This window comes from Centropristis striata, chromosome 13 (assembly GCF_030273125.1).
Source record: "Centropristis striata isolate RG_2023a ecotype Rhode Island chromosome 13, C.striata_1.0, whole genome shotgun sequence".
Taxonomy (NCBI): Eukaryota; Metazoa; Chordata; class Actinopteri; order Perciformes; family Serranidae; genus Centropristis; species Centropristis striata.
Genome location: NC_081529.1, coordinates 8,278,070 through 8,293,469, shown reverse-complemented (window position 1 = coordinate 8,293,469; position 15,400 = coordinate 8,278,070). Strand labels below are relative to the sequence as shown.

The following is a 15,400-nucleotide window of genomic DNA, read 5'->3' as shown; positions in this document are numbered from 1 at the left end:
AACCAATAGAAACAGTGGCCATGGTAAATAAAATAAAACCACAGCATAAATAAGTTGGATTTATGCTTTGCTTTCAGAAGTTATGTTCTGTTCCTTCCTGAGGAAAACATTGCATTATCTCAGTGACGAACTTGTGTTTCTTTGAGTTATTATTTATACAACTCATCACATCAGCACAGCTGTATGCATGATAGAGTCTGTCTGTGCTGAGTGCATTTAACTGTGCGCCGTCTATGAATAAAACAGCGGAGGAAACAGCAGGCTGTCTCACCGTCTCCAAAGAGCTGCAGGATGGCCAGGTCCACATGTCTCTTCCAGAGCGACTCCTTCTGGATGGCGATGCCGTAGCCCGTGGTGGCGAAGATGTAGCCGCTGCCGATGGTCACCAGCTTGCAGCCCTCGTCCCTGCCGGCCATGTAGTTCAGTACGGCCGCGTCGTAAATGAAAGCGTCTAGTTTGCTAATGAAAAAGAGAGAGAGGGAGGAAGAGAGAGAGAGATAGGTTACAATTAATTAGCACTCGGGAGTCAGACATCACAGCTACAACATTCCAATTAACCTGCTAAATAGCACTAAGCTGCTGATAAGTGTAATAGACTTCCACTTGGTTTGCCAAAGGCTGGAGCTGGCACACAGACTGGCGAAAAAGACACACTCGATGAAAAGTGAAGAGGGGGAGTGAAAGTATTATTGGAGTTATTCAGCTGCAATATGTTTACATGAAGAGAAGGAGGAAAGACATAAACACGGGACTAAAGCAGGGATTCTTTTCATTTCTCCTGCAGTGTACACTTTCTATTACAATATGTGACACAATAAATGCTGCAATAAAACTGAATTTAACCCCTGAAATTGAACAGAATTAAAACTTAGGACATGCTGAAACATTTGCAGGTTTCAACATGTCTGAAGCCAAGAAATACACAAAACAATATGTATATATGCGTATAGAATGTATGTATATGTCTTATTGTTATATTCTTATTCTGTCTTCTATATCTATGTGTCTGTATCTTGAGCTGCTGTAACAACTAAATAAAGTCATATCTTATCCTTTCTTAATATTGCTGGATGATAGTTGGTTAAATAGGGATTTAAAGGACCACTGTGTAAGATCTATTGGCAGAAACGGAGTGTAATATTCATAATTCTGTTTTTATTGGTGTAGGATCACTTGAAACTTGTTTGTTTTTGCCCTTCATATCTTCATAGGGAGCGTGTTCCCCAAGGCCACTGTAGGTTCTCTACATGCTTGGAAAAGGGAGGGGTCTTTAGATGCCACTGAATCCTACACACTGGTGTAGAGCTGGGCGATATGGCAAAAAAAAAAAGATCCCGATATATACATTTTTTATATTGTCCGATTTTGTTTTTTTATACTGTTTTTAAACTGCCAGTTTTAAAGCATCTGTCTGAAAACTAAAGATGTTAGAGATTAGTTCAATATGTTATTGACATACGAAGTAAATAACAAAGCAATTTAAATAAGATGAACATTGAAAAACTACAGTACAACAAACATAAAAAAGAAAAATATAAAATAACACAGCAAACTACTTTACAGTCCTGAGTGTTTTTGCAGGTATGAATTTGAGATTAGCTGTTAATTTTTTGCTAACTTGTTTATTGTACTAAGTTCCATTCAGTAATAACTTGTTTCTCTTATTCTTTATTCATATGTCCCACGCTCTTGAACGCACAATAGTCATTCCGACACTACTGAATGCACCACACCTGTGTGTGAATTACCCGTGTGATCATATAATCACCCGGGCCTACACTGGTGTTTTAATATTCCAACATTTACACATTTTCCAGTTAAAACTAACAGGACCACTTCAGTGTGCAGTTTCTCACCCAGCCTTGAGACTCTGCAGAGCCTCGTTGACGTTTCTTTGATGGAACTTTGTCATGTAGCCGTGCATTTCTGGATAGTTGTTCCTGATGTTTCTCTCCGTGCTCCCATTTGGGACGGTGCCGAACCGAAACGGAGGCGAGAAATCGTTGGGACTCTGGAACTAAACATGGCAGACAGAATGTGGAGAGACGGCCATTTAAAGTGTCGGCTTAATCACATTTTCTGCCAATAAAAAAAAGGTGACTGAGTGGCGAAGCATCAAAGAGAAACCTTCTATCTTACCTTTTTGTCTGAGAGACCAGTGACCTGGTCCACATATTCCTCCTGGATCATGAAAGCAGCCAGGTTGGCAGTGTAGGAGGCCAAAAAGATGACAGCAAAGAAGGCCCACACTGATACCATGATCTTACTGGTGGTGCCTTTGGGGTTCTGCACCGGGACGGAGTTGTTAAAGACCAGACCCCACAGCAGCCAGATGGCCTTACCGATGGTGAAGGATGGACCGTGAGGCTCTGGAAGAAACACAACCAGGGTTACACAACAGATTAGCTTTGGTTTCTAAACCACTGCTGGGCAGGCACAGCTGGTCTGCTTTTATTGGTGGATCTGCAGCTGAGCAGTGGTTTTATTTAGAATTAAACTTTTTTTTTAATTCCTGCACCAGTCTAGAAGTTACAGTAGTTCTTTGCATGCAAACAAGCTTAAGTAAGTTAATTCATTCATTCATTAATCATCCTTAACCACTAATCTGCACTCGGTTCGCGCGGAGCTGGAGCCGTTCCTAGCTGATTGGGCGAGGGGCGAGGGGCGAGGTACATACACCTACGGACAATTCAGTCACCAATTAAACCTAAGTGCATGTTTTTGGACTGTGGGAACCCACACTGACATGGGGAGAACATGCAAACACCAAGCCAAGCACTGAATATTAACCCTTGTCAACAAGTTAAAAACCTGGGAGTTATCACTGATTGTGATCTTAGCTTTCAGCCCCATTTTCAATATATTACCAAAACTGCCTTTTATCATCTTAAGAACATTGCCAAAGTATGACTGTTTCTCTCTCAAGCCAATACAGAGACACTGATGCTTTTACCACCTGTAGCATTGACTGTTGGAATGCTCTACTTTCTGGTCTACCTAACAAAATATTAGATCGATTACAGTTATTACAAAATTCAGCTGCTCGTCTGTTGACAAAGACCAGAAAGAGAGCTCATATTACACCTATTTTAAAGTCTCTGCATTGGCTGCCTGTGCGTTTCAGAATCGATTTTAAGATCATTTACTGGTTTATAAATCTCTTCATGGTCTTAGTCCAGCCTATTTATCTGATTTACTTTTATCCTATGAACCCTCGAGGACCCTCAGGTCTTCTGGGAGCCTTTTAATAATACCAAAAGTAAGAACTAAAACCCACGGTGAGGCGTCATTTTCTCACTGTGGTCCACTATGTGGAACAGCCTCCTGAAGACCTGAGGGCAGCAGAGACTGTTCATATTTTTAAGAGCAAACTTAAGACCTATCTTTTTAATTTTGCTTTTACTTGAACCATTTTAAATATTTCTTTGCTCATGCATCTTGGTGTTACAAAATCTTCTTTTATTTATTTGCTACTATTTATTAATCTATTTTTATATATATATTTTATCGTGCTCTATTTCTTAATTATTTATTTATTGTTGTTATCTTTTTTTTATCTAGCTTTTATTTTATCTTATCTTACTTTATTTTTTACTTGTTTTATCTAATTAATTTCTAAGCTGCCTCCAGTGTTTCCTCACTGCTCCACATTGAGATGGAGCTTCCTCAGTTTGTGCTTTGTTTTTAATGGGATGGTGGATGGAGGGTTGGGGATGGGCGGAGGGTGTTTGCTTGTTTCTATGTTTTATTATTATTATTATTATTATTATTTTCGTCTTTTCATGTGAAGCACTTTATATTGCATTTCTCTTGTATGAAAAGTGCTATACTAATAAAGTCTGATTGATTGATTGATTGATTGATTGATTGATTGATTGATTGATTGATTGATTGATTGATTGATTGATTGATTGAGCTCTTTCTTTTTAGCACTCTCGCCACAGCAAGAGGGTCGCCGGTTCGACTCCGGAGTTTGCATGTTCTCCCCGTGTCAGCGTGGGTTATCTCCGGGTATTCCTGCTTCCTCCCACAGTCTAAAAACACGCACTTAGGTTTAATTGTTGAATCTAAATTGCCCGTAGGAGTGAATGAGAGCGTGATTGTCTGTCTCTATGTGTCAGCCCTGTGATAGTCTGGAGACCTGTCCAGGGTGTACCCCGCCTCTCGCCCAATGTCAGCTGGGATCAGCTCCAGATGATGATAAGTTAATGAATGATTGAATGTTGGGGATTGACTAGCTTTGGAGCCAGCCTCAAGTGGTCATTCGAGGAACTGCAGTTTTTGGCACTTCCCTGTTGGCTTAATGTTTTAGCCACAGAGGAGCTGCTTGGAGACAATCCTTGAAATTGCAACATTTGACCAACATCTGGCAAGATTAAAAATCATGGAAAATGCCCCACATTTAATTATAGGGCCAATTTCTTTAATTTAATTTCTTTTTGTCGTAAAACAACATATAGACTGTGTACTCCCATCATCTATCCAAGAATCAAGGTTTTTTTTTTGTTTTCCAAGTAACTACGATCAATTAAAAAATAAATACATTGGTAGAAAGATAGCATAGAAGAGTGATAGGCTTCTGTTGTAAAAACCAACAGTTGCACCTGCCAGCAGTTCTGCCCTCACGTACTGAAGGAGAAGCCCCGAAGAAACAAGAAGCACAAGTTAAAGGAGCATTAATCCAGTAAGAACGCATTTAATCTTTCAGGTGCATGGCCTATGGAAAGTTGCCAACTCCCTACTTGGGGATATGGGCCCATTTTTCTCGTCTATGATTCTTAAAATGTGATTTTAAACAAAATATTGTATTGGATTCATTATATTTATTTGATTGAATATGTCCAGTACCATTGAAATGATTATTTCATAAAATCCACCAATGTCACTGCAAATAGACATTCAATCTAATATAAAAATATCAATGTATATCGCCTAATAAAAACTTAAATCACCTTTATAGTGGCCATATCACATGTGAATGTAATTTATATATATATTTTTATCTTTATTGGTTTAGTTAGGAACTGTGTCGGTCCAAATCATCATGAGCTGGCAGCTGACTGGTTCATTCCAGCCATTATGCTGCGATAAGCAGTTGGTTCATAATGTTTGTGTGGGTATGTGTGAGCGTGTGAGAGAGAAAGAGACAGTGTGTGTGCAAGCATGTGGGTGTGTATTGTTGTATGGGGCTTTTGTTCATGGACAAACCGACTTCATCGTGCCAAATATCTCCTTTGTGAAGTTTGCAAGAAAGTTGCATAAATGAATCGGGCAGAGACTTTACAAATCTGCAGTCGGGCCATTGATACATTATTGCGTCGAATCCTTTGAGTCCAAAGTTCGATCTGCACTCTTCATGATACCAAACTCCCACAGCGAGCGCTACAAGCAGATAAAACAAGGAGGCACACAGAAGAGTACAGCGCTTAAGGGAGGAGTACATCTTCTCCAGAACATGATGAAGGATGAGGGGAATGGAAAAAAGATTGTCTATATATAGCCACATCAGAGAAAGAGTTGTGGGAAGACATTGATTTTTATTTATTTTATTTATTTATTTATTTTTTTGGCTGGGGGAGATCTAACAGTGAACCAGCCCCTCGCTGTCAGAGCTGAAACGTGATTTTTGGAAATATGGAAATGAATGCAAATGATTTGTCCGGTGTGAAAGAAACAGCGCTGGAGGTGTGTTGGAACGCAGGCAGTGAGACACACCTGTAAATGATTTTAAAAAAGAAATAAAAAATCAGTGTGGAGGAGGAAAGAGGAGGAGGAGAGGAGAATGAAGTCATTGGGTCAGCGAGGACGGCTGGTCTATATGTGGAGGCGGCCTGCAGTGTGTTTGTGTGTCTGTCAGTATTTGCGTTGCACAGTAAGACAATTTGTACAAAATGATCTGCAGCGGTGCTGTTACAGACAGAAAGCATTAACCTGCGATGCTGTACCCTTACTTGCTTATTTGGTGCAAATGACTAGTTGGAACATTACTCATGGAAACACTTCGGGTCCTCATTTCGCTGACTCCACCAGCAAACATGAAAGTATTTCATGTTTTTATCCCTTTTTAAGTGTTGGAATTTGGTGGACTCGACTTGAAATCCAACCATCAGCTTCCTTTCATTGCCAAAACTATTACACTGCTTTCATGTGCTGTGATAATCTCCCATCCACGACTTTTAAGTTGGCTGCGAAACATTCTCTGATTCAGAAGCTATTCAGAAAATCAGGAAAGCTACAGAAATGCCAGAAAATAAAACCCAACAAGCAACCACACACTGAGAAGTGCTGGCACTGAAGATTCAGGTTTATCATTTCATTTATCAGTTTTATCAGTGTAAGTGGAAGCTTGATGGCACAAGAAAGGGAAAATTATTATTAGAGGCATCTGCTATGTGATTTATGTGAGTGTGATTTTCAGATTCACTAAAAAATCCTCACTGCTTATCAAACGACAACCTGTCACCTACAAAAAGTGCTTGTGCACCAGCAATTTGCTTTACAGAATATGTTTTCGATTAAATGTAATCGCTCAAAGGCAGCTTTTATTCCAATCCAGGGAATGTGATGAATATGATTCAGTCCAAGGTCCAAAACAATTACCTTCTTCTTTCTTCTTTCTGATACAATTAATCATTTTAGAAACCCAAAGATTTTTCTTGCAACCCTTTTAAGCGGGCCTGATGCTTCGGTTATGAACCACTGGACTACAGAGGTCTACTCCCTAAAACGACCCATGTTTATGTTTATTGATATTTACCTCTAGTGGCCGTAGTAAATATGACAGAAGCAAAGGAAGAAGTCAGATGCAGTACTATAAACTAGGGATGGGAATAATTAATCTAAGATCGATTAATGGTTGTTAAGAATTTGGTCGATCACATGGAATTTTTAATCGATCTGTGTATTTTTTTATTTTAATTGTATCTCTGACTGTGTCACTGAACTGAAACACAGCCAATTGTTCAGTTCTGCAGCCATACGTCAATAAGCCAATGAGCTGAGAAATAAATTTGATAAAGCTACAGTTTGCAAACTGAAAGTTGCAATACCAATTATAAAACACACAGAAATACAAGAGTATTAATTTGAGCAAAACTAGCTTACCGTATCAAACCCTGCTAGCATGAATTACTGAGTTTAATTTTATCCAAAACTTATTTAAACACAAAAAACACTTTAATATGCAAGATTACTGTGGAAACTAACCTCATGCCTCTTCGGGGGCTAAAACACGTTATCTTTACAGTTTAATCTCACTTGAGTTAGTTTAACGATCGACAGGAACAAGTCTCTTTTCGTCCTTTCAAAATAAAAGAGTCCGTTATCAAAACAGGCTTTTGCATAGTACTGTATATATATCCTTTATTCTGCCCATGTATGCATGCAGCGATTAATCAATTAATTGATTGGTTATAGATTATTGAGGTTGCAGGTTTCTTCCAAATGCCCATCCCTAGTATAAAGAGAAACAAAGTCCACGTATGGATGAGGTGGAGCTGGGTTTGGGTGTAGTGGTACTTTAACCCAGGAAACTGCTGTTTGTGTCCGATGTGAAACCAAAAGTAAGTGATGTTATTTCACCTCACATGCGAGTAGTCTTATGTAACATACTCAACCGACATCTGATAATGTAGGTTAACTGACATGTGTCCCTAAAGAGGTGCATCTATATTAAGCCAAACCATTATTTTTGTCTAAAGCTGTTATGTTTAGGTCTGAAGAAATGCTGATCTCCTGACACAAGCAGGGAGGCAACATTAGGAAGTGCTCCTGTGGGTCATATTAGAGGGAAGAGACTAATTAACTATATGGTCGTGTGGGTTGGATGACTTGTTGGGAGGATGCCGCCTAACTATGCAATATACAATAAGATCTAATAGTAACTGCTCATTAAACGCAAACATTTAATCAGCCAATCACATGGCAGCAACTCAATGCATTTAGGCATGGAGACATGGTGAAGACAAGCTGCTGAAGTTCAAAGCAGCATCAGAACGGGGAAGAAAGGAGATTTAAGTGACTTTGAATGTGGCATGGTTGTTGGTGCCAGACGGGCTGCTCTGAATATTACACAAACTTCTAATCTGTATATTAATGTTAGGGCCGGGACTTTAACGCGTTAATTAAGATTCATTAATTACACACAAATTAACACGTTAAAAAAGTTGACGCATTTTAATCGCACTTATTTTTGCACCGCGGAACGTTTCTCACTGGATGAGTTTCAGGCGGACCGATTATACTGGAGCACCAACTAGCGTTGATGAGTTCAGACAACAACAAACCACAGTGAACATGAGGGAAGAAGCTGATGAGACGCTTTGGTTGGCTTTAGAAATTTTCTAAATATGCTATTGCTACACTTAATGGCAAAAATTGCACTGGTCTGTTGGACTTGAACAAAAATAAACAATATTTTTGTTGCTTAAGCTTATGTATTCAGTCATTATTCAATGGTATACTAAAAATCCATGTGAAAAAAATTACTTCTCACTGTTCTCAGGTCAAATATTTATATGCGATTAAAATGCGATTACTTTCGATTAATTAATTACAAATTAATAAGATTAATTTTTTTAATCGAGTCCCGGCCCTAATTAATATATCAGTGCTGGGAAATTTTTTTCATTCAGTTTTTATACTTTTTTTAAATACTTTTTATACTAATAACATTTTCCTAATAATACTTTATTCATTAATGTAGCCTTTGGACGCAAATGGGTTGAATGAAGGATCAAATCAAATGAAATCAAATGAAATCAAATGAAATCAAATGAAATCAAAATCAAAATTACTTTATTAATTACAGATCTGAGTACTTTGTCCAGATCTGCTTAGTTCAAACATGAGGGGAGGAGATAAAGGTGGGTGACTGGGGCATTTGAAGCATAAAATTTATAGTTAACCGCTTATCCGTACTCGGGTCGTGGGGGCTGACTTTGGGTGAGAGGCGGGTACATCCTGGACAGGTCTCCAGACTATCGCAGGCCTGACATATAGAGACAGACAAGGTTCTCATTCACTCTTACGCGCAATTTAGTGTCAACAATTAAACCTAAGCAGCATGTTTTTGGACTGTGGGAGGAAGGTGAAGTACCCGGTGAGAACCCACGCTGACACGGGGAGAAAATGCAAACTCCATGCTGGAGTCGAACCAACGACCCTCTTGCTTTGAAGCAAGAGTGCTAGCCACTACACCAGCGTATAGCCCCGGATTTGTAGTTGATTTTGAATATTTTTTAGTTGCTGTTCAGTACGAACAGTTTATGTTGACAGAAAAACTCACTCTAAATGGTTTGCTGTCATGCAGAAAATGTAATCTGGACAATATTACTGTACATTTCCTACAAGACGTTTACTGCGGAGAGCTGAAAAGTCGAAATTTAATTCCACTTTTAGCACATGTTGCAAAGGTATGATTTCCCTGGTATATTCAACTTAAGCATGCCCTCCCATCTGGCGTGTTCTGAGCGACAAGAGTGAGATGAGGGAGGCAGCCGGAGAGCACACTGGAGGAGAAAATGTCTGCATCCATTTACATCTATATCCTCAAACCCCCCAACAGGTACCATGCCTGTGTGTGTGTGTGTGTGTGTGTGTGTGTGTGTGTGTGTGTGTGTGTGTGTGTGTGGTGTGTGTGTTGAGCTGAAGCCTCTCACCTCTGCCGTCAGCCAGACAGCGGTTGTAGCCCACAGGGCTGAAGTACTCGAATATAAACACAGCTATTGCTGACACCAGCAACAGCATCACGAACATCATCACCCACACATCCGCACTGAAGGGCTCTGGAGGGCGAGAGAGCGGAGAGAGGAGAGGGAGAGGGAGAGATGAAGGGAGACGAGGGATTGAGGGAGGGGAGCGTGGACGGACAGAGATTAGGAAAAGACAAGAGAGGGGAAGAAGGCAGGAGACGGGGAAGAGACGAGGGACATGAGGAGAGGGAGAAAAGAGCGAGGGTGGCAGAGAAAGAGAGAGAAAAAGTGAAGCGAGAGAGGGAGAGGGCAAGGGAGATATGCAAATGTGCAGCGCCAGATTGAGAAGAGGAAGGAAGAGTCAGAGAAATGGAGTAGGAGTGGGAAATATAAGAGGGCAAAGAGACAGGGAGCGAAAGAGAGAATAAATAAACAGTTAGCCATATTATCATCCACTCCAGTCTGCCTCCTCATCATACAAATGCATTAAAACTTGGCTCTAATCACTTGAGTCCACTAAATCACCTTTCAGTCAACTTCTAAAGGTGTAAAAATGGATGTCAAAGATCCATATAGCACTCTCAAACTGGCCAAAAGACAGTAACATCAAGCTACAACAACTCTCTCCAAAGAGTCTTCAAAACGATCAGGTGTCAGAGTCTGAAACTCTATGTGAATCTATCAAAAGTATGTTTGACATAGATCTCAAATTTGCACAAAAAATAAAAATAATTTGCTGTTTGGCCATACAAAATGATGCAGTTCAGTGTAGATGTATGGTTTGTAAGTTACAAACCAATGTTTATTTTCCCTCTAACACAGTGGACAGGGATCTTTTTTCCCATTTGACTCAGTGCTGGATCTCCACCTGTACTACCTATTCTGTAAATCACATCTTAGCACATGAAGCAGTTTAGGCTACAGATCCAGTCAGAGTAGTTATAATAAATAGATGTGAAAGCAGGGCTCTAAGCACCACAGTCTCTCTGCAACCAGGAAGAGGATACCGTTAACAGGCAAAGAACTATATTTGGTAACTTCAGGTAATATTTTGAGAAAAAAGTTGCAAATTTACTAGATTAAAGTGGCAAATCTACAAGAAAAAAAGTCGCAGATTTAAGAGATTTAAAGTGGCAAATCTTTGTGAAAAAAGTCGCAGATTTACGAGAAAAAAGTGGGAAAAAAGCTACTTTTTTATCCCAGATTCACCACTTTAAATCTCATAAATCTGCAATTTTTTTTCTCGTAGATTTGCCACTTTAATCTCAAAATATTATTTTCGTATGTTGTTTTTTTTACACATTCTGGCAGTATGTAATATTCTCCAATATTCTCTAGGGTTGAAATTTGGAATTTGCAAGTATTTCAATGAGTGCCCTATTAAGGGTTAAATTGGTGAATCTGGGAGAAAAAAGTTGTTTTTTTCTCGTAAATCTGCGACTTTTTTCTTGTAGATTTGCCACTTTAATCTAGTAAATTTACAACTTTTTTTCTCGAAATATTACCTGAAGTAACCAAATATAGTTCTTTGCCTGATAAAGGGTTAATGATCAGGGCCAGATTAGACTAGAACTGTGTGACACAAAGACAGAAATGTGCATACACATTATTTTCTTCAGTTTTATAAAGCCTATGCATGATTCCAATTTATATGCCTCAGTCATTGTGGAGCTGAGTGCATGTGCATGCGTCTCATTTCCACTTTATTTATTGTTGTTTGCACTTACAAACATACAATCATAAAGAAAGAACAGCACAAGAAACAGTTAAAATGTGAAGGAAACATCAAAAAGCCCAAAGGTCTTATACGTGACCCTCCCTCTTAAACCTATAAATAACTATACTTTACTTAAATTACATAGCTAGATGAAAATAAAAAATACAAACAAAAAAACAAACAAAACACAAAACAGAAGTTAGTTGCAATTATTCAAATAATGATTTAGGCCTTGGCTCTGCCCTCAAATGTTTGCATAGTGATACTTGTGACTCTTTAGACCAGTCAAGGAAAGATATAGCAAAGAAAGTGCTATTTATTCAACTGTGTCACATGGGTGAGGTGCCTGTCATTACACACAGCTGTGGTTATTTCTTAGCATCCAGTCACTAATTAATCATGTTTCTGCAAATCATCATTGTGGCAAATTCTCAGTCATCACGATTATAAAACATCAGAAGGATAATCAATTATTTATTCATAGCGTTCATGATGAAAAAGTGCTGCACAATTTAGGATCAAATTAAACAATCATTATCAGGGGAGATGAGTGTGAAATAGTTTGTGTGCATACACATCGTTTATACAGGTGTAACAACTAAGGTCAACACTTTTTCCTAGAAACCTGTGGGGAAGATGAAAATCCTAGATAAGCTTTATAGAGGTGGGGGAAAAAATTGATAGAGAATAGTATCACGATATTTTATGTGGCGATATTGTATCGATTCATGGCCGCCAAGTATCGATATTTAGCGTCTATTTAGGGTATTTTTACCGTTTTTCTTCTATTTCCGGAGACCGTAGCAGGCTCACTTTTAGTAAAATACTGGAGATACTGCTATCATATGAAACTAGAAGATCTAAGGAATCTATAGGCACCATGTGTCACAAATTTATTTCACAGACTTGGCCGTGAAGAGCAGTGAAGCTTAAAGTTGAGGAAAGTTTGATGAAAATGCTGCAGTTGTTGTTGTCCATACAGTTGAGTTCAGTTTGACTGAATACTTTGTTGGTCAGTCTGTGGGTTTGACTCTCATTGTGGAGAAATAAAAAGACTGAAGTGAGATGAATAGACTGAGAATTTTCTCTTATTTGACAAAACAATTCTTGACTTAATTTAATTTTGTGGACACAAAATGCAGTTAACCCTTTATCGGGCAAAGAACTATTTTTGGTAACTTCAGGTAATATTTTGAGAAAAAAGTTGCAAATTTACTAGATAAAAGTGGCAAATCTACAAGAAAAAAAGTTGCAGATTTACGAGAAAAAAAGTGGGAAAAAAGCAACTTTTTTCTCCCAGATTCACTACTTTAAATCTCATAAATCTACGCATTTTTTTGCAACTTTAACCCTTAAAAGACACTCATTGAAATACTTGCAAATTCCAAATTTCAACCCTAGAGAATATTGGGGGATATTACATACGGCCAGAATGTGTAAAAAAAAAAAAAACATACGAAAATAATATTTTGAGAAAAAAGTTGACGAGATTAAAGAGGCAAATCTACGAAAAAAAAATGCGCAGATTTAAGAGATTTAAAGTGGTGTATCTGGGAGAAAAAAGTTGCTTTTTTTCCCACTTTTTTCTCGTAAATCTGCAACTGTTTCCGCACAGATTTGCCACTTTAAATCTCTTAAATCTGCGACTTTTTTTATTGTAGATTTGCCACTTTAATCTAGTAAATTTGCAACTTTTTTCTTGAAATATTACCTGAAGTTACCAAATATAGTTCTTTGCCTGATAAAGGGTTAAACAGTCAAATTGCAATATATTATATCACATTACTCACGAAATTCCTTAAAATCGCAATGATACTGTATCGTGACTCAAGTATCAGGATAAAATCGTATCGAGGGGCCTCTGGGGATTCACGACTCTAATTGCTTTATTATAGTCTCATAGTCACAATATCAAAAAAAATTCAAAAAACATCTCTGCCTCCAACTTCAACTGGCTGCTGTGCTCCTCACCTAAGAAGGCCGAGGGTGAAACGGTGCCGTTGCTACGAGAGACCATGACGCTGATACCCGTCTCAATGAAGGGGACGGAAAAGTCGATGACCTCTGACCTCTCCTCGTTGATGGTCAAGGAGCCGACGGCCATGTGGGCGTTTTTTAACACCACCTAGTAGAAAGACAAAGAGCATTATTATTATTAAAACAGCCACCAAGTAATGAATGGAGCACTTTAAAGGAAATATCTGTCCTAAAACTTTTACTTTTCCCTGAGGGGGAATGTCTCAGCAACAAAAACATTCAAAAAACAAATTCAATCAAGATAGATAAGAATAGCTTATAGTAAAAAAAACAACAACCCATAAGCATAAAAATAGTTTATCACAGGCAGCAGTTTAATTGAAGGTGACTGGCTGGGAGACTTTCCAAATGTGGGTGATTCTTATTATAAAGTGTGATACGGACAAAGGTGGACGTGGTTTCAGCAGTCCCTGAGGGCATTGTGCAAACATTTTAACATTGCTGAAAAATAGCTTATGTCTCTTGCATTTTTTGTCCATTTTGTTGTTGGCTTTGTTCTTGTTTCACTGGATGAATGAATAAATGTGATCGAGGCTCTTCAGCAATCTAATAAATCACGAGTAAATATTAGGTTTTAGTGTCAGCCTTTATAACCCAGGAGCAATATCTGCTGTCTAGACGCATCACTTTAACACTGATGTTCAGCAATCATGCAGACAGAATCCATTGCAGAAGAGGTCCAAATAGCAATTTTTTTAACCGACCGCTGTGCAACAAGTTTGTTCTGAGAAAAAGGGAAAAGCTGGCAGTGCTATCACAGTCCATCTCGCTTCTCCATTATTATGTATGAAGCATAAAGCACATGGATGGATTACTGAAAGGGCATTACAGGCATAGTCCCAGACAGACCCGGAAAAAGTTTCAGGGCCCATCCCGTCCTTCACCTGCAAAATGTCACTGAAAGAGACAAAAACCAACCAGGAGGAGATGCAAAATAACCACAAAGATACATAAAATGACTACAAAGACACTAACAATGACTATGAAACTGGGAAAACAACAACAAAGACACTCAAAAGGACCAAGAGATGCTAAATTACTAAAAAGAAAGGTGAAAAACAAGCAAAGCTTAGGACAAAGCTACAAAGAAACACAAATTGACTACAAAAAACACAAAACAACTACAAAGAAACACAAATGACGACAAAAAAACACAAAATGACTACAATCAAACACAAAACAATTACAAACAAACACAAAAAGACTACAAACAAACACAAAATGACTACAAACACAAAACACCAACAAACAAACACAGAACAACTACAAACACAAAACCACTACCAAAACATAAAATGACCACAAAACAAACACAAAACAACTACAAAGAAACACAAAACAACAACAAAAGGAGGCAAAACAACAAAAAAAGTGTGTTTTGCTCCTGTGAGGTAAAGGTGGTGAAGCCTTTTGCACGTCTGTGCCCAGAAGCCCATTATCTCATAATGCACCCATGATGCAGCAGATTCAGCCACTCTCTCCATTAGCTGTCAAAAGGTATTTTGGGAAATGTAGGAAATCAAATCTGACATAATAGCAGAACGGACAGGTTTAAGGGAAAGTGGATACATTAGGAAAGCGGGGAAAGAAGTGGAATGGGCAAAGTGAAGCAAAGCAACATGAGAATGGAGAGATTAGAGACAAAGATACAAAGACAGATTCCCCACACACATTGGAGTGGACGCTCGTGATGCGAGCCGGGTCAGTGAAAGAGGGAGAAAAACAAAAAGAGGGAGGAAGAAAGTGGGTTACCACAGTGGGTCATGGCGGCTTGAAATAGCAGTCCCATTGCCTCTCCTTCCTCTACCTGCCTCCCTCCTGTCAGTACCTCTGCACAGGTAGTATATTTAGCCCCAAATTCTACAGCCCTACAGCACAGACAGGGGTAAAGTGGGACGAGACTGTCTTACTGAGTTAATAAGGCGTTTGTGACTGTGTGAGTCAAAGCTCCAGT

At 38.8% G+C, this 15,400-nt stretch overlaps 1 protein-coding gene across 4 annotated transcripts in view; it reads right to left on the bottom strand.

Annotated features, from left to right (window-relative positions):
- Positions 1 to 15,400, bottom strand: part of grin2ba (glutamate receptor, ionotropic, N-methyl D-aspartate 2B, genome duplicate a) — a 184,192-nt gene that overhangs the window by 23,862 nt on the left and 144,930 nt on the right. For all 4 annotated transcript variants that reach the window (XM_059347242.1, XM_059347241.1, XM_059347243.1 and 1 more), the window contains 5 exons: positions 13,381 to 13,534; positions 9,660 to 9,785; positions 2,140 to 2,369; positions 1,857 to 2,017; positions 272 to 459 (listed from right to left, as the gene is read on the bottom strand). In XM_059347242.1, coding sequence (XP_059203225.1) covers positions 272 to 459; positions 1,857 to 2,017; positions 2,140 to 2,369; positions 9,660 to 9,785; positions 13,381 to 13,534 — 859 coding nt within the window. The remainder of the gene's footprint in view (positions 1 to 271; positions 460 to 1,856; positions 2,018 to 2,139; positions 2,370 to 9,659; positions 9,786 to 13,380; positions 13,535 to 15,400) is intronic.